Here is a 19,848-nt window from a genome sequence, read left to right as displayed (position 1 = left end):
AGCCTTCTGACTGTCCTGGGGTGGATTCTGTGGTGGATAGGTTGCAGCAGATTTGGAACCATGTGGTTGACAATTTGAAGTTGTCACAGGAGAAGGCTCAGCGCTTTGCCAACCGCCGTCGCGGTGTGGGTCCCCGACTTCGTGTTGGGGATTTGGTGTGGCTGTCTTCTCGGTATGTTCCTATGAAGGTTTCCTCTCCTAAATTCAAGCCTCGCTTCATCGGTCCTTATAAGATTTTGGAAATCCTTAACCCGGTGTCATTTCGTTTGGATCTCCCAGCATCGTTTGCCATTCATAACGTTTTCCATAGGTCTTTGTTGCGGAGGTATGGGGTGCCTGTGGTTCCTTCTGTTGAACCCCCTGCTCCGGTGCTGGTTGAGGGCGAATTGGAATACGTGGTGGAGAAGATCTTGGATTCTCGTATTTCTAGACGGAGGCTTCAGTATTTGGTTAAGTGGAAGGGCTATGGTCAGGAGGATAATTCCTGGGTTGTCGCCTCTGATGTTCATGCGGACGATTTGGTTCATGCCTTCCATGTGGCTCATCCTGATCGCCCTGGGGGTTTTGATGAGCGTTCGGTGACCCCTCCTCAAGGGGGGGGGGGTACTTTAGTGAACTCTGTTTTTGGTCTCCCTCTTGTGGTCACAACTGGTACTGTGTAGTGCTGTCTTTGGGCTCCCTCTGGTGGTTCTTTGTGTCATTCTGCAGGTCTGAGGCAGGATCAGCTGTCTCGTTATCTCTTAGCTGGTTTCCTATTTAGTTCACCTGGACTCTCAGTTGTTGCCTGCTGTCAATGTCTTCAGTGCTATTTTGGAGCTCTCCTGCAGTCCTTCGTTATCAGTCTCTTCAAGAGAAGCTAAGTTTTGCTTGGTTCATTTTTTGACCATCAGTGGTCATATGTTTCTTGGTTTATTTTTGTCCAGCTTGCTAATATGTGATTTCCTTGCTTGCTGGTAGCTCTAGGGGGCTGAGTTTCTCCCCTCACACCGTTAGTTGGTGTGGGGGTTCTTGTATTCTCAGCGTGGATATTTTGCATAGGGTTTTTTACTGACCGCACAGTTCCCTATCTGTCTTCTGCTATCTAGTATTAGCGGGCCTCATTTGCTTAATCTGTTTTCATTTCTACGTTTGTGTTTTCCCCTTACCTCACCGTTATTATTTGTTGGGGGCTTCCTATATCTTTGGGGTGATTTCTCTTGAGGCAAGTGAGGTCTTACTTTCCCTCCAGGAGTAGATAGTTTCTCAGGCTGCGTCGAGACGTCCAGGATTTTAGACACGTTCACCGGCTTCCTTTAGTGTGTTGGTTAGGATCAGGTTTGCGGTCAGTCCAGTTACCACCTCCCTAGAGCTCGTGTCTATGTTCATAAACTTAGCTAGTCCGTTTTGTGATCCTCAGCCACTAGGATCATAACAGATAATGCTATGGGCTGTTATCAGGGGGCGACCTCGGACCCTCAGCTCCGGTGATGGGAAATCTTATAGGACAGATTGTGAGCCCAGACCTCCGTCCCATCTAACACCTGTAATGCAGATTGTGAGCCCGGCCTCCCCCCAACATCACGGTCTGACCCCACAAATGCTTTTGTGTATGAAGGGGAAAAAATTCCCAAAAACACCTCCCAAATCTTGTAGAAATCCGTCCCAGAAGACAACATGCGTTTAATAACTACTAATGGAAGAGGAAATGAATGACATAAAACATGAAGCCTGTTGCTGTCCCATCACGGTGCCGGCCCGCCCGGTCGTCTCAGCTATTCCTAGGTGCTGTGACAATGTGCCGCCTGCATACTCATCTTTAGTAATCCAGGGTCCGCATTCTCTACTCTGCTACATTTAGTCTTTCCAGTTCTCGGATCCGCATGCCGCCCAGCCTATCCGGATCTACTAGTCCTCGCGTGCATCGATGCTTCCCGTCTGTGCTGCTCACCCTGACTTGCCGCTTATTTAGCCCCCTCACAAGTGACGCTCAACCATCGCCATTCATCAGATAACATAAAATTCTCTCAATAAACAATAACAACTGACATTAAGCTAAAACTGTGGCAAAAGCGGCTTTTATTCATACTTGGCACAGAAAATGTGAAGATTTCCCAAGTAACAAATCCATAACAATAATGACACCGGGATGAAATAGGGATCAGTTTTCTCCTGCAGCTTTGTTACAATGTAACACCCTGGATTATCACTCTGAAGTTCAGTCATGTGACTTGTGACATCACTTGCACCGCCCATGAGGAGCCTGGTCCTGGAAACAGCAGATGATCTCTGTCACATGACGACGCAGCAGCCGCACTTCTGTGGATAGTTCTCAGTATACACTTTGTTCTCTTTTCCATATACAAAGTAATTATAGCGGTTCTCCCTCCACACGTACTCCACCTTGGTGAGTGGCAGCAATTGGATGGTGTGCCTCTGCAGGAACAGGGAAAATAATCATTAAACTTTGCACAGGTTCACCTCGCCCTCAGGAATAGGATGGCCCCCCGCATGGACCCCGCCGCCCACCGCTGCCATGTTGTAATCCATATTAGTATCACAATTATTAGTTTCCCTTAGTAACGCACCTGTCTGAGCACCCGGCCGGTAGAAAAAAACTCGGTACGGTGCTGCTGCAAGGCAAACTGGGAAGACTGGTTTATGGAAGGAACTGGAAAAGCAACGAGCGGAGACAACTGCAAGAAGGAAAGAGAAAGATCAAGATCCAATCTCTGTTTATTAATTTCCAATCACAAATACCTGCCCCTCCCTCCTTTATTAAATTCCATTTATTATCAAAATGAAGAAATTAATATCCTTGTAGATATCACCGAGCCTTCGCTGTGCTTCACTGTAGACATCACTGATCTGCTGTGACATTTTGTGATGTATTTGTTATAATATTGTTATTATTTGTGCTCTGTTATTTATAGTTTTCTTGTTTCAATGGTTTATTGCCGAAAAAAATCATGGCTGGGGCTTGGTGATGTCTACAGTGAAGCATGGTGGAGGCTCGGTGATGTCTACAGTGAAGCATGGCGGGGGCTCGGTGATGTCAACAGTGAATCATGGCTGGGGCTTGGTGATGTCTACAGTGAATCATGACTGGGGCTCGGTGATGTCTACAGTGAATCATGGCTGGGGCTCGGTGATGTCTACAGTGAATCATGGCTGGGGCTCGGTGATGTCTACAGTGAAGCATGGGGGGGCTCAGTGATGTCTACAGTGAAGCATGGTGGAGGCTTGGTGATGTCCACAGGGAAGCATAGCAGGGGCTTGGTGATGTCTATGCTGAATCATGGCTGGGGCTCAGTGATGTCTACAGTGAAGCATGGGGGGAGCTCGGTGATGTCTTCAGTGAAGCATGGGGGGGGCTCGGTGACATCTACAGTGAAGCATGCTGGAGGTTTGGTGATGTCTACAGTGAAGTATAGCATGGGCTTGGTGATGTCTACAGTGAATCATGGCAGGGGCTCGGTGATGTCTACAGTGAAGCATGGGGGGGCTCGGTGATGTCTACAGTGAAGCATGGGGGGGGGGCTCGGAGAAATCTACAGTGAAGCATGGTGGAGGCTTGGTGATGTCTACAGTGAAGCATAGCAGGGGCTTGGTGATGTCAACAGTGAATCATGGCTGGGGCTCGGTGATCTCTACAGTGAAGCATGGTGGGGGCTTGGCGATGTCTACAGTGAACCACGCCAGAGTCTTGGTGATGTCAACAGTGAATCATGGCTGGGGCTCGGTGATGTCTACAGTGAAGCATGGTGGAGGCTTGATGATGTCTACAGTGAATCATGGCGGGGGCTTGGTGATGTCTACAGTGAAACATGGTGGAGGCTTGGTGATGTCTACAGTGAACCATGGCAGAGGCTTGGCGATGTCTACAGTGAAGCATGGCTGGGGCTCGGTGATGCCTACAGTGAAACATGGTGGAGGCTTGGTGATGTCTACAGTGAAGCATGGCTGGGGCTCAGCAATGTCTACAGTGAAACATGGTGGAGGTTTGGTGATGTCTACAGTGAAGCATGGCAGGGGCTTGGTGATGTCTACGGTGAATCATGGCTGGGGCTCGGTGATGTCTACAGTGAAGCATGGTGGAGGCTTGGTGATGTCTACAGTGAAGCATGGCTGGGGCTCAGCGATGTCTACAGTGAAACATGGTGGAGGTTTGGTGATGTCTACAGTGAAGCATGGCAGGGGCTTGGTGATGTCTACGGTGAATCATGGCTGGGGCTCGGTGATGTCTACAGTGAAGCATGGTGGAGGCTTGGTGATGTCTACAGTGAAGCATGGCTGGGGCTCAGCGATGTCTACAGTGAAACATGGTGGAGGTTTGGTGATGTCTACAGTGAAGCATGGCAGGGGCTTGGTGATGTCTACGGTGAATCATGGCTGGGGCTCGGTGATGTCTACAGTGAAGCATGGTGGAGGCTTGGTGATTTCTACAATGAAGCATGGCTGAGGCTCAGTGATGTCTACAGTGAAACATGGTGGAGGCTTGGTGATGTCTACAGTGAAGCATGGCGGGGGCTTGGTGATGTATCTATTCATTTTTGGGTTATTCATCCATCTATCTTTCCAACATACATAACCATAGTTTTCTCACCAGCAATTTCTCATCCATGAATATTTTCTCTCCTGTCACCTTTTTGAACAGCTCAGTATTAAAATCTGAATTGTGATCGGCTACAAACTCATAAATGTGATTTTTCCTGGAATCAGAAGAGACAATATTATAATGACAAAAAATCACTCTTACCCCCCCTAACCTTCCAGTGCTGGTGTAGCCTTCACCCAGAGATGAAGACTCCCCGGGGGCCGGCTTCGATATATGTAAATCCGCCACATCACTACAGATGGAGGATCCTGCCTGCTGCAGTGGGTGGAATTAGGGACGGGGACCTCCTGGAGGAGCTAATGAGCTATCTGGCACCTGTCTCCCACCCTCCCCTATCTAACTGGCTATGTAACGACAACGACAATTTTTCTAATTCTTTGAACTTTTTAAAAAATAAAACTTCGGTGAAAACCACAGTTCTCGCCAGCCAATAGTAGTGATTACTGACTGCCTCCGTGGGCGACCACTGCAGATTATAATAATTATTACTCCCCTCCTCACCACGTGACGGTCAGCTGGATGAAGTTCAGGATCTGTCCGTATCCGGAGCATCCCTCACACTTCACAAATTTGCAGCTGTTACAGATCGTGCACCTGTGATTGAGGGGATGGAGAGTTACTGACGGCCGACACTTTATGTAGAGCATAGACATTGTACGTAGCAACAATGTAACAACTTTGCAAACAGTCTTTATAAATACTGGATGTACACAGCTCCCCTGCAGAAGAAGTATGGCCCTGATTTATTACCGCATGTGGCTTATTTTTTGTATCATTTTTCCGCTTTGTTCTTTATCAAGTTGCTTCTATCTTGAAGTCGATTTTTTACTTATTCGTCTGTTTTTATCTCTGTTCATAATTATGGACGCTGTTTTTGAAATCCAGATGTTTGCAGAAGATTCATTATTCCCCTTGGATGTGAATTAGGAGAGGACAGCGAAGAGGCCGCAGACTGGCCGCAGGGTTCCTATGACATAATGTCAAGAGAGCCCCGGGAATAGCCGAGTGCAGGCAGCAGAGGTGACCGCAGGTGTTATTATTTTACTAGGGGAAACATAGTTTTATCCTTCCCTTCTTTCCAGAGATATGGCTTTTTTATTCTTCTATCCCCATAGTCGTATCAGGGCAATTTTTGGCATAACAAGTTGCAGGTTTTAATGACACCATTCAATTTACCATATAAAGCCGTTATCAATGCCATTTTTTTAAGCTCTTCATGATTACGACGATACCAGATGTGTTTTATTTTCTGCCAAAACGTTAAAACCACTTTACTGAACAAAAAAAAAATCTGTTTTTGCATTTGGATGAGCTAAAGTCTTTATTGCTATTATTTGGTGTCACATACAATTATTTGATCACTTTTTATTCCTTTTTCTTATGGCACTGCAGAAACTGAAACATTCTCTGATGATTTGTTGCCGCATTAAGCACACAGGATTAATAATAAGCTGATAGTTTTAAGATTCGGTTCCCTATGATACCAATATGAATATTACTTTTTGAAACAAAAAAATTGCCTTGAATGTTTTTTTTTTTTCACACAGGTAAAGTCATTTTTTATATATATATTTTAATGTGACCATTTTTAGCCTCACTGCATGATTGTTTGTTCTTTATTGCAGTGTGTTATAATTATGGCACAGTCTTATGGATGTACTAAGATTTCTGACCTGGGAGCCTATATTCGGCCCCTCGCCACCATAAAAACCATCTGTACCCCTTGTTTTCATAGTAAGGGTACTAATCGAGTGACAGATACTGCTCCTTCCCTCTGTACCGAGGACACTTCCAGGGCCCTGGGGAAGGTTTTCTGGAAGAGTCCTTGGGACTTAGAAAAAATTCTGAAAATGTCTGATTTTTGTGCAAAAATGACATTTCCCCTTCTCCTACCCCAGAGGGGCTTCAGTATGTTGTAGAGCCCCACAAAAGAGTCTCCAAAGTGGGGGCAAAGTTTGGGTTTTGATGGGTGGAAAAATAATTTTTTTCCCCAAAAAAGTGATTTTTGGACTTAGAAAAATTTCTGACTTACATGCTGTGGTTGAAATGCACTGTGGCATCTAATGGGGTTAAACGGCTTGGAATTAGAGGGGGCTGTGATCGTGGCAGGTTGTCAGCCATAACTTGTAGCTGACAACTTCTGTCAATGTCACTGGCTCAGTGTTAAAGCTTTATATTTCCAGCACATGGTATTAAGAGGGTTTTCTCAGTCCCTACAGTGGAGCGTTTTCTTTAGCGCCTCCCTCTGTCCTGGGTCTTTCTATGACATCTGTGGGTCCCTGACATAATGTATTGGCCGGGGTTGTGCTTACGAGACACCTGTGGGTAGTGCCGGTGATCTCTGACCGTTGGCCGATCCAACATGGCGCATTTAGCGAGAAGTGAAGTGGAGAACAGGCTTGGGCTAAAGGAGATAAGGGGCACGGTGGGTCATTTTTTGCGGTGCAGCCCGACTGTCCGTCAAGTCTCTTAATAGTCTTTGTATCTTCAAACAGGATGCCATCATGGTCTGAGACGTTCCACCCACCTTTCCGTTCCTTGTCCCCTGCAGTGATGACAAGCCTTCTCAAATTGTCTCCCTCTCCCATGACAAACCCAACACTGCACCTATAAGAGAGCAAAAAAATACGAATAATGGACGAGCCCCTGATATCAATGTATCACTCAACTTCAGGATGACATCAAAATGCTTCTATCCAGCGGCAACAATGTAAATCACCAGAATTAGGAAATTATAGGAAAATGTCATCTCTGTGCTGTGCACCCACAACATCCGGCATTTATCCTGTGACTTCCACAAAGACAATAACAGATCTGTGGAGGGAAGTTACAGCATAAAACTCTCTGTAGACCTGACACAAGACTGTAAGCAGCAAAATCCATCTTGTGCATTTACTCGGTATAACTAATCTTATATTACACAAAGATGGCAGAAACTGCTAAAGCAGCAAGTTCTATGTCCAGAGACAGGACGACTGCAGAGGATGAAAACATTTTTCCTTATTGAAAGGTAGGTGGATTCATAACTGGCTCAGTGATCGTACTCAAAGAGTGGTAATAAATGGCTGCACATCCAATTGGAAGAGTGTTACAAGTGGGGTACCACAAGGCTCTGTCCTGGCCCCAGTGTTACAAGTAAGCACCACAAGGCTCTGTCCTGGCCCCAGTGTTACAAGTGGGGTAGCACAAGGCTCTGTCCTGGCCCCAGTGTTACAAGTGGGGACCACAAGGCTCTGTCCTGGCCCCAGTGTTACAAATGGGGACCACAAAGCTCTGTTCTGGCCCCAGTGTTACAAGTGAGGACCACAGGGCTCTGCCCTGGCCCCAGCGTTACATGTGGGGACCATAAGGCTCTGTCCTGGCCCCAGTGTTACATGTGGGGTCCACAAGATTCTGTCCTGGCCCCAGTGTTACAAGTGGGGTACCACAAAGCTCTGTCCTGGCCCCAGTGTTACAAGTGGGGTATCACAAGGCTCTGTCCTGGCACCAGTGTTACAAGTAGGGACCACAAGGCTCTGTTCTGGCCCCAGTGTTACAAGTGAGATACCACAAGGCTCTGTTTTGGCCCCAGTGTTACAAGTGGGGACCACAAGGCTCTGTCCTGGCCCCAGTGTTACAAATGGGGACCACAAGGCTCTGTCCTGGCCCCAGTGTTACAAGTAGGGACCATAAGGCTCTGTCCTGGCCCCAGTGTTACAAGTGGGGACCACAAGGCTCTGTCCTGGCCCCAGTGTTACAAGTGGGGACCTGTTGTGAACTCTATTTTTGGGCTCCCTCTAGTGGTCACTAGCGGTACTGTGTAGTGTTTTCTTTCTGCAGGTTGGCAGCATCAGCTGGTTCGTTATCCTTGGTTGGTTTCCTATTTAGCTCACCCGGATACTCAGTACCTTGCCTGCTATCAATGTATTCAGTGCTCTTCAGATTCCTTGTGTCTACCTTGCTCCCAGTCTCTCCAAGACAAGCTAAGTTTTTGTTTGATCATTTTTTGATTATCAGTGTTCATTATGTTTTTAGTCCAGCTCGCTAAAATGTGATTTCCTCGCTTGCTGGTTGCTCTAGGGGACTGAGTTTCTCCCCCCACACCATTAGTTGGTATGGGGGTTCTTGAAATCTCAGAGTGGATATTTTGTAAGGGTTTTTTACTGACCGCATAGATTCCCTTTTCTATTTTCTGCTATCTAGTATTAGTGGGCCTCATTTGCTGAATCTGCTTTCATCCCTGTGTATGTGCCTTCCTCTTACCTCACCGTTATTATTTGTTGGGGGCTTCTATATCTTTGGGGATTATTTCTCTGGAGGCAAGAGAGGTCTTTCTTTCTCTCTAGGGGTAGTTAGTTCCTCAGGCTGGCTCGAGACGTCTAGGATTTTTAGGCACGTTCACCGGCTACTTCTAGTGTGTTTGGATAGGTTCAGATTTGCGGTCAGTCCAGTTTGCCACCTCCCTAGAGCTTGTCCTATGTTTGTTACTTAGCTGGAGTAATTTGTGATCCTCAACCACTAAGGATCATAACAGGGACCATAAGGCTCTGTCCTGGCCCCAGTGTTACATGTGGGGTCCACAAGGTTCTGTCCTGGCCCCAGTATTACAAGTCGTCCTGGCCCCAGTATTACAAGTGGGGACCACAAGGCTCTGACCTGGCCCCAGCGTACATGTGGGGTTTACAAGACTCTGTCCTGGCTCCAGTGTTACATGTGGGGTCTACAAGGCTCTGTCCTGGCTCCAGTGTTACATATGGGGTCTACAAGGTTCTGTCCTGGCTCCAGTGTTATATATGGGGTCTACAAGGCTCTGTCTTGGCCCCAGTGTTACATGTGGGGTCTACAAGGCTCTGTCCTGGCCACAGTGTTACATGTGGGGTCTACAAGGCTCTGTCCTGGCTGCAGTGTTACATATTGGGTCTACAAGGTTCTGTCCTGGCTCCAGTGTTACATATGGGGTCTACAAGGTTCTGTCCTGGCTCCAGTGTTACATATGGGGTCTACAAGGTTCTGTCCTGGCTCCAGAGTTACATGTGGGGTCTACAAGGCTCTGTCCTGGCTCCAGTGTTACATGTGGGGTCTACAAGGCTCTCTCCTGGCTCCAGTGTTACATGTGGGGTCTACAAGGCTCTCTCCTGGCTCCAGTGTTACATATGGGGTCCACAAGGTTCTGTCCTGGCCCCAATCTTACAAGTTGGGTCTACAAGGCTCTGTCCTGGCCCCAGTGTTATTCAACATTTTTATAAATGATCTAGATAAGGGAACTGAAGGTAAACTGATCAAATCTGCAGATGATGTAAAGCTAGGAGGGAGAGCTAAAGGTACCTTCACACTAAACAACTTTCCAACGAGAACGAGAATGATCCGTGACGTTGCAGCGTCCTGGATAGCGATCTCATTGAGTTTGACATGCAGCAGCGATCTGGATCCCGCTGTGCCATCGCTGGTCGGAGCTAGAAGGCCAGAACTTTATTTGGTCGCTAGATCGGCGTGTATCGTCATGTTTGACAGCAAAAGCAACGATGTCAGCAATGTTTTTACATGGAGCGTGAACGATAAGTGAGTCGCCGTTACGTCACTGGATCGCTCCTGCATCGTTCTGGAGCTGCTGTGTTTGACGTCTCTACAGCGACCTAACAGCGACGCTTCAGCGATCTAGTTTAGGTCGGATCGTTGTCTATATCGCTGGAGCGTCGCTGAGTGTGACGGTACCTTAACACTAGAGAAGACAGAGAAAGGATTCAGAAAGATCTAGATAAGCTTGAACAATGGGCAGAGACAAATAGAATGGTATTTAACAGGGAGAAATGCAAGATTGTACATCTGGGCAAGAAAAACAAAAATTACATCTACAGAATGGAAGGAATAGAACTAAGCAACAGCACGTGTGAAAGAGACTTGGGTATACAAATAGATGACAGACTGCACATGAGTCAACAGTCTGATGCAGCAGCAAAAAAGGCAAACACAGTTCTAGGATGTATTAAGAGAAATATGGAGTCTAGATCACATGAAGTAATTCTCCCCCTCTACTCCTCCTTGGTCAGGCCTCATCTGGATACTGGGTCCAGTTCTGGGCATCACATTGCAAAAAATACATTGAAAAAATGGAGCAAGTTCAGAGAAGAGCGATCAGTATGGTGAGTGGACTGTAAAGTATGTTGTACGAGGAACGGTTACAGGATCTGGGAATGTTTAGCTGCAAAAAAGAAGACTAAGAGGAGACTTAATAGCTGTCTACAAATATCTGAGGGGCCGTCACAGTGTAGAGGGATCATCATTATTCTCATTTGCACCTGGAAACACGAGAAGCAATGGGATGAAACTGAATGGGAGAAGATCCAGAATAAACATTAGAAGAAACTTTTTTAATTATGAGGGTGATCAATGAGTGGAACAGGCGGCAACGAGAGGTGGTGAGTTCTCCTTCAATGGAAGTCTTCACACAGAGGCTGGACCGACATGTGCATGAGATGGTTTAGTGACTCCTGCATTGAGGAGGGGGTTGGACACGAGGACCCCTGGGGTCCCTTCCAACTGTCACATTCTTTGGTTTTATGACTTTTCCCATCATCTGTCCATAAATTTCCACCAGATTCAATGATTCCTACTGTTTCACACCAGGTCAAACATTATCCAGCTCAGCACGGCCCAAGAGGCAAGGGTCACATCCAGAGGAGCGGAGGGTCTAAAAGTCAGCGGATGATGTGACTTCCTGTAAGAAAATAACATATTCTTCATACTGAGCACTTACCCGTCCGGTCCCATGACATTTCTTGCAGACGGTTCTGCAGGTTCCTAGACACTGGGGACAAGTCTGAAACAACAAAGGGACGACGGTCTCTTATTATTTTGCAGAGTAGAAAAATGAAATCTACTGCAGACACATAATGGAGACCCCCAAGATGGCGTCCGACCAGAGGGACAATATTTATTCGTTCCTCCACCTATTTCATGAGCAATAACTCTTTTATTTGGCCTTTGATGCAGCGGTGTGGGGGTCTTGTTTTCTGCGGGCCGAGCTCTAGTTTTATTGCTGCCATTGTGGGGAATCTGCAACATTTGCATTTTTGGGGGTAGATGCAGCAGGGCCAGTGGTGAGGAAGGGTCTTCGCTCCTATAAATTGGCAGCTTACCTTCAAGGAAGACGTATGAGGGACGGGCATCTTAGTTTCTCCATCTTTGAATAAAGCTGGGATGTTGATGGGGATATCCCACGGCAGAGGGGGGACCCCAAAAGCTGCAGAGTCCACAGGCTGACCTGTCAGCAAGGGCAAAAGAAATGAAATGTTGCAGTTTATTGGGAGTTTTCTGTTGTACAATTTACAGTTAATCACTGAAGATTTTACTCAGGGGGAGAGAATAGTCGCCATTTTCCTGCCCCTGACTGGCACATGTGGTTGGCACTAATTACTTAACCCTTCCGATCTGTCACCAGGTTCTGGAGCTAGCTGGATATATAAAATGGAAAAACGCAAAAAAAAAAAAGTTACAGCCATGCTTCAAAGGATCTTAAAGTCAGTACACCGGCCTCAGCAGGTCTAAAACATCTTTTAATGTATGCAGCTTTTATTGTGAAATCTGGTGGTAGATTCCTTGTAAGTGCATGAAACCCTGGAGGACGACGCACTGCAATAACGCAACAATGCCTGGAGACATGGTGGGAATGATGCAACTGGGACAGGACTTTGTACTAATCAGTACATTTACTGAGCACGGAAGGAAGCATGTGCAAACAGAAGGAAAAAAAACTGAAATCCGTGCAGGCAGAAAGAAAACACCAAAAAGCCATGTAACAGAAAGAAAACACCAAAAATCCATGCAACAAAGGAAAACACCAAAAATCCATGCAACAGAAGGAAAACACCAAAAATCCATGCAACAAAGGAAAACACCAAAAATCCATGAAAACAGAAAGAAAACACCAAAAATCCATGCAACAGAAGGAAAACACCAAAAATCCATGCAACAAAGGAAAACACCAAAAATCCATGCAACAGAAGGAATACACCAAAAATCCATGCAACAGAAGGAAAACACCAAAAATCCATGCAACAGAAGGAAAACACCAAAAATCCATGCAACAGAAGGAAAACACCAAAAATCCATGCAACAAAGGAAAACACCAAAAATCCATGCAACAGAAGGAAAACACCAAAAATCCATGCAACAAAGGAAAACACCAAAAATCCATGAAAACAGAAAGAAAACACCAAAAATCCATGCAACAGAAGGAAAACACCAAAAATCCATGCAACAAAGGAAAACACCAAAAATCCATGCAAGAGAAGGAATACACCAAAAATCCATGCAACAAAGGAAAACACCAAAAATCCATGCAACAGAAGGAAAACACCAAAAATCCATGCAACAAAGGAAAACACCAAAAATCCATGCAAACAGAAGGAAAACACCAAAAATCCATGCAAACAGAAGGAATACACCAAAAATCCATGCAACAAAGGAAAACACCAACAATCCATGCAACAGAAGGAATACACCAAAAATCCATGCAAACAGAAGGAAAACACCAAAAATCCATGCAACAGAAGGAATACACCAAAAATCCATGCAACAAAGGAAAACACCAAAAATCCATGCAACAAAGGAAAACACCAAAAATCCATGCAAACAGAAGGAAAACACCAAAAATCCATGCAAACAGAAGGAATACACCAAAAATCCATGCAACAGAAGGAAAACACCAAAAATCCATGCAACAAAGAAAAACACCAAAAATCCATGCAACAAAGGAAAACACCAAAAATCCATGCAAACAGAAGGAAAACACCAAAAATCCATGCAAACAGAAGGAATACACCAAAAATCCATGCAACAAAGGAAAACACCAACAATCCATGCAACAGAAGGAATACACCAAAAATCCATGCAACAGAAGGAATACACCAAAAATCCATGCAACAAAGGAAAACACCAAAAATCCATGAAAACAGAAAGAAAACACCAAAAATCCATGCAACAAAGGAAAACACCAAAAATCCATGCAAACAGAAGGAAAACACCAAAAATCCATGCAAACAGAAGGAATACACCAAAAATCCATGCAACAAAGGAATACACCAAAAATCCATGCAACAAAGGAAAACACCAACAATCCATGCAACAGAAGGAATACACCAAAAATCCATGCAACAGAAGGAAAACACCAAAAATCCATGCAACAAAGGAAAACACTAAAAATCCATGAAAACAGAAAGAAAACACCAAAAATCCATGCAACAAAGGAATACACCAAAAATCCATGCAACAAAGGAAAACACCAAAAATCCATGCAACAGAAGGAAAACACCAAAAATCCATATAAGGCCGGTTTCACACGTCAGTGGCTCCGGTACATGTGGTGACAGTTTCCTCATGTACCGGAGACACTGACTCACGTAGACACATTAAAATCAATGTGTCTCTTCACATGTCAGCGTGTTTTCATGGACCGTGTGTCCGTTTGCAAAACATGGAGACATGTCAGTGTTCGTGGGAGCGCACAGATCACACGGACCCATTAAAGTCAATGGGTCCGTGTAAACACGTACCGCACACGGATGCTGTCCGTGTGCGATTTTCCTGTCATAGGGTTAAAATTGTAAAAATTGTTGCAATACACGGACACACGGACAGCACACAGACCCTAAAAACGTACTCACGGACATCACACGGATCCCACACGGACATGGATAACTCCGGTACCGTTTTCTCCGGGACCGGAATTATCTGGACGTGTGAGACTGGCCTAACAGAAAGAAAACACTCAGAATCCATGCAACAGAAGGAAAACACCAAAAATCCACGAAAACAGAAAAAAAGCACAAAATCCAAGCAACAGAAGGAAAACACCCTCACTCCATGCAAACTATAGAAAACACCCAGAATCCATGCAAGCAGGAGGAAGACCCCAAAGCCAATTTCAGAGAACCCCATGACTCCAGGACAATGCTGCGGCTCCTGAAGCCCAATTATACACTGACCAGTGAAGGGCGCAGTCACCCAGTCGCACTCCCGCAATTCTGTGAACGTCTCCAGTCGATACTAGACATAAATAATGAAGTGATATCAGACACATATATATCAGACATCAGACGACAGATTATTGTAAAATGCGACTTCAACAAAAATAGAAATACAAAAAAGTAATACTGTAAAAGAGAAAATGCAAGAGATGGAAAATATACAGCAGGACAAGATCTATGAAATGCGATCCTTCCCTTTAAGGGGACGTATTACATTGTGCATGAAGGTGACGCACCCGGTACGTATTGAAAGCCTGCAGTTCCTGGAAGTCCATCTCCTCTGCGGGGCTGGAGCCGTAGCAGCATTTCCCGTTGGAATACTCCAGCAGCGCACGTCTCGCATCATCTTCTGAGATAGACGGGATTCTGCAAATATGGAGACACCAAAGCGACCAGTGACCTGGGTACAACGGCACAATGTATTACAGGGACCCTCCACTCGGACGGCAGGGATTGTTATCAGTGTTTGTGGAATTTACAGAGAAACGCTATAATGGAAGGACTGACACCTGCTCTGTGTTTTGGAGACTCTCAAATACTGATGAAAAATCCCTGCCGTTGGAATGAGCCCTTACACTGTTATGTGCTATGGTCAGCGGGGGCTCTGCGGGGGCGGGCATGGCACAGAAATTGTCTCTGGGCGTTGCTTGTGTCATGCTCCACCCCCGAGGTACAATAGTAGACAAGATATTGGTTCTGCAACAAAAGGAAAGCGCCATGATGGCGTCCACCACTACTTCACGGGATGGGTCAGAGGAGCCACAGTCTGCAGACCCCGCGTGTGCTCCATACTGATACATTTGCCTCTTTCTGATACTTTGTATATTACAGCAGAAGTTCTCTTACAACCAGTTGGTGCTCGCAGGTGTCGGCCCAACATCAGGCATCGGTGGTGGAGGCAGCAATTTACCTGTGAACGGCAGAAAGTTCCGCATTAGACAAATAGTGACGAGAATAACGTAATGGGAAGTTTTTTTATATTTTTGTTTTCATGAAAATAATTATCATTCGATAATAAAAAGTTCTGCAACTTTGTAATAAGCTCTGTCCCACCATTCCACAGCTCTCTGCTTACTTTTGGTGTTCAATCTTAGGCTACATTTACAGGTTGTGTTTTAATGCAGCTCTTTTGGCAATAAAGAAGCTGCTTACAAAAAGGAGGCTTTGCTGCGGTTTTGTGGTGCAGATTACATGCGTCATTTGTCTACAGTACATGTCTAATAAAGTGAGTTTTATTCACCAAAAAAGCAGCAAAACGCGACAGAAAAGGAGGGCTGTGCTTTTTCACAGCATTTTTGCACTTTCTCATTCCTTTCTATGGTAAAAAAAAAGCAAAAACGTAACAAAAATTCCTGGAATCTTTGCGGGTTCTGTAAAAAGCTGCTTTTAATTTGTATAAAAAAAGCAAAGCAAAAAAAAAACACAGCAAAAACACAACATGTGAACATAGCCTTATTGTTACCGAGCTGCAGAAAATCTGTAGAGACCTAATACTTCTCACAGCTGAGGGTTTGTTACAATTGTATCCAGTCTGGACAATCCTCTAAGAGCAGCACACATCGCCCTCCTGTCCTGATAGTTTGTTACAATGTATCACTGCAAGTAAAATGTATCCGTTCAAGCTGCTTCCCTTACCGCCATGATGGCCGCTCATCCCTTCGTACCCTGGAATATTCGCCCAGTCAGAGGGTGGCGCTGTGGGGCCATCGATGATGACGGCAGGGTTAGTAAGTGAAGCCACTTCTGACATCACTGCTGGAGCCAGAGCCGGGTTCATTAGTGCAGAAGCCTCTGGATACTGCGCTAATCCGGGGAGCAGAGGAGCCCGGTCAGAATCTGGTGGAAACCAAGGAAAAATCCAAAGGGAGAAATCATTCACATATAAAAAATCAATCTGGGGATGGAGTCATCGTTGGCATCCTCCATCTGTCCCTCCTCATGGAGTAGAGCGATACACGACCCCCAGATCAGACTACACACAGGTGGTTTGTAGTCTGTTACCATAGAGATGCATAGCTCTGCATTGGAGCTGTGTGCACAAAAGATAAAATCGTATTTAAAAGTTGCTTAATATTTTTATTTGTTTTCAATACAATAGTAAAATTGTTAGAATAGAGAAATGTATATTTTACAGTAGTGCTCGGGGATGGTTCACGTGAGGCGATTTCACCACAATTTTGGAAAGACGTGGCAAAAAATGCAGCAGGATTGCATCATGTGAACATGGCCTTACGGTTCCTGGAATGTGAATGTCTGATCATCCTGTACATGATGATGGTTACCTGCATGCTTGACTGTTAGGCTGCTGTCACACTAGCAGTATGTGGTCAGTATTTTATATCAGTATTTGTAGCCAAAACCAGGAGTGGGTGATAAATACAGAAGTGGTGACATGTTTCTATTATACTTTTCCTCTAATTGTTCCTCTCCTGTTTTTGGCTACAAATACTGATGTAAAATACTGACCAAATACTGATAGTGTGACGGCAGCCTTAGCAGCATGATATATGCCAAGTGCGGAGGATTATTGCACCATTCTATACATGGGGGGCACTATGACCGGACCGACTCTCATGCATTCGCTTTTTCACTCTATTCCCCCATTTCATGGCTGTTTTGATGAGTCTTACAAAAAATTAGTAGCAACTGATATTGTCTGCTGAAGATTTGTTACAATGTGTCAGGCAATCCTCAGAACTGAACAAATCTCTCTCCTGCTCTAGATCTGATCTGATACATTGTAGCAAGAGATTCCCAGTGCTGATGTGAGGGCAGGAGAAGCTCTGTGGGTGTAAGTAACAATGTCCTCGTTCACTGACATCAAACAGGGGTAAGAAAGTACAAGAGAACGTTAATCAGACTAGACGAGTCCCGTGATGTGTCGTACCTGGGTAATTGGGCTCGTACGGCGGCGCCATCGTTCCATAGGTCGCCATGTTTGGTGCTCTGGTTGACAAAAAGGAAATGGATTAATAAATAAAAAAGAGTAAAAAATGAGAGAATTAAACAGATAAAACTATTGGCAGCGGTCAGTGATGGCGCAGAGGTGGCCCCTCTCCCTGGGAGTCCCCTGGTCCCCGGTGCTGCGGGAGGGGGGGTCCGGCTCAGACTTTTTACCTGTAGCTTTAAGCTTCGTCTCCTCCAGACAAGTTAGAACATAACAGAATTTCCTGTCCTAGTTACGATAGTGCAGATTTTCACCATGTGACTGGGACGTTCCCCCTCCGCCCTCCACTTTAATGCCTATCTATGTAACGCTCAGGCTTAGAACAGTTTTCTAGCTCTTTCTGCCCCAATAATAGACCGGGAAGGGGAAGATGTGGCAATGTCCAAAGCATTCCCTGCAGAGTTGTCATAGGGCCGTCACCTGCTCCTCCTCATATGTAATAAATACTTCGCAACTCAGTCACTGAACCCTCGATCCTATGATCTACCCAATTCCAGACCCCACTTGCAGATTTGGGTGGAGGTGTTCTTTACGGTAAATGAACTGTTATCATATATGCATCTATCTCCACCCAGCTTTCCCAGACTCCTGAAAGGTAAACCTGCCCAGCAATGGAGCTATAGGTATCAACCAATGCTAAAAAACAATAAGGTGTGGCTGATACCAGAAAGTAATAGAGGGTATAAATGTATCCTATAGTCAGTTCCCAGTCCCAAATGACTGATAACAGGGAACAATAGATTGCATTGAAGAGAGGACACTTGAGATTTCGCGCCCCCCCTGAGACCCCCACGTCACTGACCTGAACCCCCTGCGCTCGTCCATGGCTCCTGAGTGACACCGGAGATCACACGCTCCGCTCACTTCCTCTTCCTTGTGAATCATTACATGGGGACAATTCTCCGCCCGTGGGGTCACTTTGTGCAGGAAGGAGAACACTTTCTGTTTCAGTTCTTCAATTTCTGCCCAGTATCCCAGCACTGAGCCGTTACCGTCCGCCGTGACGCCTAAACTTCATTATTTCTATACTGCAAAAAAAAATAATTTCTGCTTGTTGTCAGTGAATGAGAAAATTCAATTCCAAAGAAATTAAAAGATCTAAGAACAGTCACAGCTGAGAACTTGCTACAAATGTATCCAATAAAGTCCTCAAAAGCCACAAATTCTCTCTGCAGTCCTCAGTTGTTACAATGTATCAGTGCAGAGAAAATGTATCAGTCTGAGATCCACAGGATGACACAACCCACTCCTGATCATGTCCCCTCACCACTCACCTATGAGCACAAAAAGTGGAAGTGGAAACCGCGTCAGGAACGGAGTCTCCTCTGTCGAGTTTTTGGAGAAGTTTTTCCTTTTTGTGAAGGGGTTTTTTTTTAACTCTTTTGGGCAAAAAAAAGTTTTTGCAGCCTTTTGATTGCATTTTCCATCAGGATCTTCTTACGAAAGAAACATGATACAGGAAAGATATATACAGTATCTTGGTACCGTGTTAGCCAGTAGATAGAAAAATATTTAGAATTGAGAGTCCTCAGTGGTTGATACCTTTTAATGGCTAAATGTAAAGAAGATAACAAATTGCAGCTTTCGAGACTATGCGGCGCCCCAGAGTCCTGGTCGTTGCAGTACTGTTGCTCCGCCACTATGGGGAGCTATGGTACGTCTGATGGCACTGAAGGAGTTCATCTGACCAGGTATCACAGACACCAATACATTTCACAGTCTGGCCTCCAGGGGGAGCTAAGGGTTCTATTCATTAGGCCACTCCTCACAATCTGGTAAAACTGGGGGTTAGGCAGAAAGTTAGGGAGAAGCTGACTGGGTTGGAACCAGGCAACATCCTGTGGCAGAGGGTGTTGTGGGGGAAGATTCAGTAGGGTCCCTGTCAGGGGTGGGATCCTGACAGAGGCCTGGCAATTAGAAAGAACGTTACAGGACCGCGCCTGCACGACATTGCGGCGGTGCCCCAAGAAAGGACAAGAAGATTTATTGTGCTGAGTGAGAAACGAGATCAAAGCAAGAGGAGAAATTCCAGTAGGAGTCGTGCTGTAAGACCGAGGCAACATCCTACTGAGGCGCAATTTACCGGTGGCCGGAACGCCGAGGAAGTATAGAACTCCAAGCCATACTTCAAACCAACGGCAGGACAGTCAGTCACAGGTGGGCTGTCTCACATACATCACCTAAGAAGACATGGGGGGCGCACTAGGAGAGGGGTGACTCTAGGGTCCCGGAAGAGCTCCGAGCCTACCCATCATACGGGTGCGTCCTAACCAGACCATCAGGGAGGGACGGAGGAGAAGAAC

At 45.6% G+C, this 19,848-nt stretch overlaps 1 protein-coding gene across 3 annotated transcripts; it reads right to left on the bottom strand.

Annotated features, from left to right (window-relative positions):
- Positions 1-2,028: 2,028 nt before the first annotated feature.
- LOC143787767 (protein SSUH2 homolog) lies at positions 2,029-18,796 on the bottom strand. Of its 3 annotated transcripts, XM_077276791.1 has the most exons (14): positions 18,348-18,466; positions 17,486-17,544; positions 16,413-16,434; positions 16,234-16,370; positions 15,445-15,508; positions 14,835-14,964; positions 14,557-14,617; positions 11,710-11,834; positions 11,328-11,390; positions 7,122-7,201; positions 5,096-5,188; positions 4,583-4,688; positions 2,565-2,672; positions 2,038-2,412 (listed from the first exon to the last, which is right to left on the bottom strand). In XM_077276791.1, the coding sequence occupies exons 1-14, from the start codon at positions 18,428-18,430 to the stop codon at positions 2,269-2,271; spliced, it is 1,275 nt and encodes a 424-aa protein (XP_077132906.1). In that variant the 5' UTR covers positions 18,431-18,466; the 3' UTR covers positions 2,038-2,268. The 3 variants fall into 3 exon arrangements, with proteins under 3 accessions (XP_077132907.1, XP_077132906.1, XP_077132908.1); XM_077276792.1 differs by having other exon boundaries at positions 2,029-2,412; positions 16,234-16,434; positions 18,348-18,796; XM_077276793.1 differs by lacking the exon at positions 18,348-18,466 and adding an exon at positions 17,716-18,073 and having other exon boundaries at positions 16,234-16,434.
- Positions 18,797-19,848: the final 1,052 nt, after the last annotated feature.

This window comes from Ranitomeya variabilis, chromosome 8 (assembly GCF_051348905.1).
Source record: "Ranitomeya variabilis isolate aRanVar5 chromosome 8, aRanVar5.hap1, whole genome shotgun sequence".
In the NCBI taxonomy this organism is placed as follows: Eukaryota; Metazoa; Chordata; class Amphibia; order Anura; family Dendrobatidae; genus Ranitomeya; species Ranitomeya variabilis.
The sequence above is the reverse complement of the archived record's forward strand: the minus strand, read 5'-3'. Positions and strand labels throughout refer to the sequence as shown.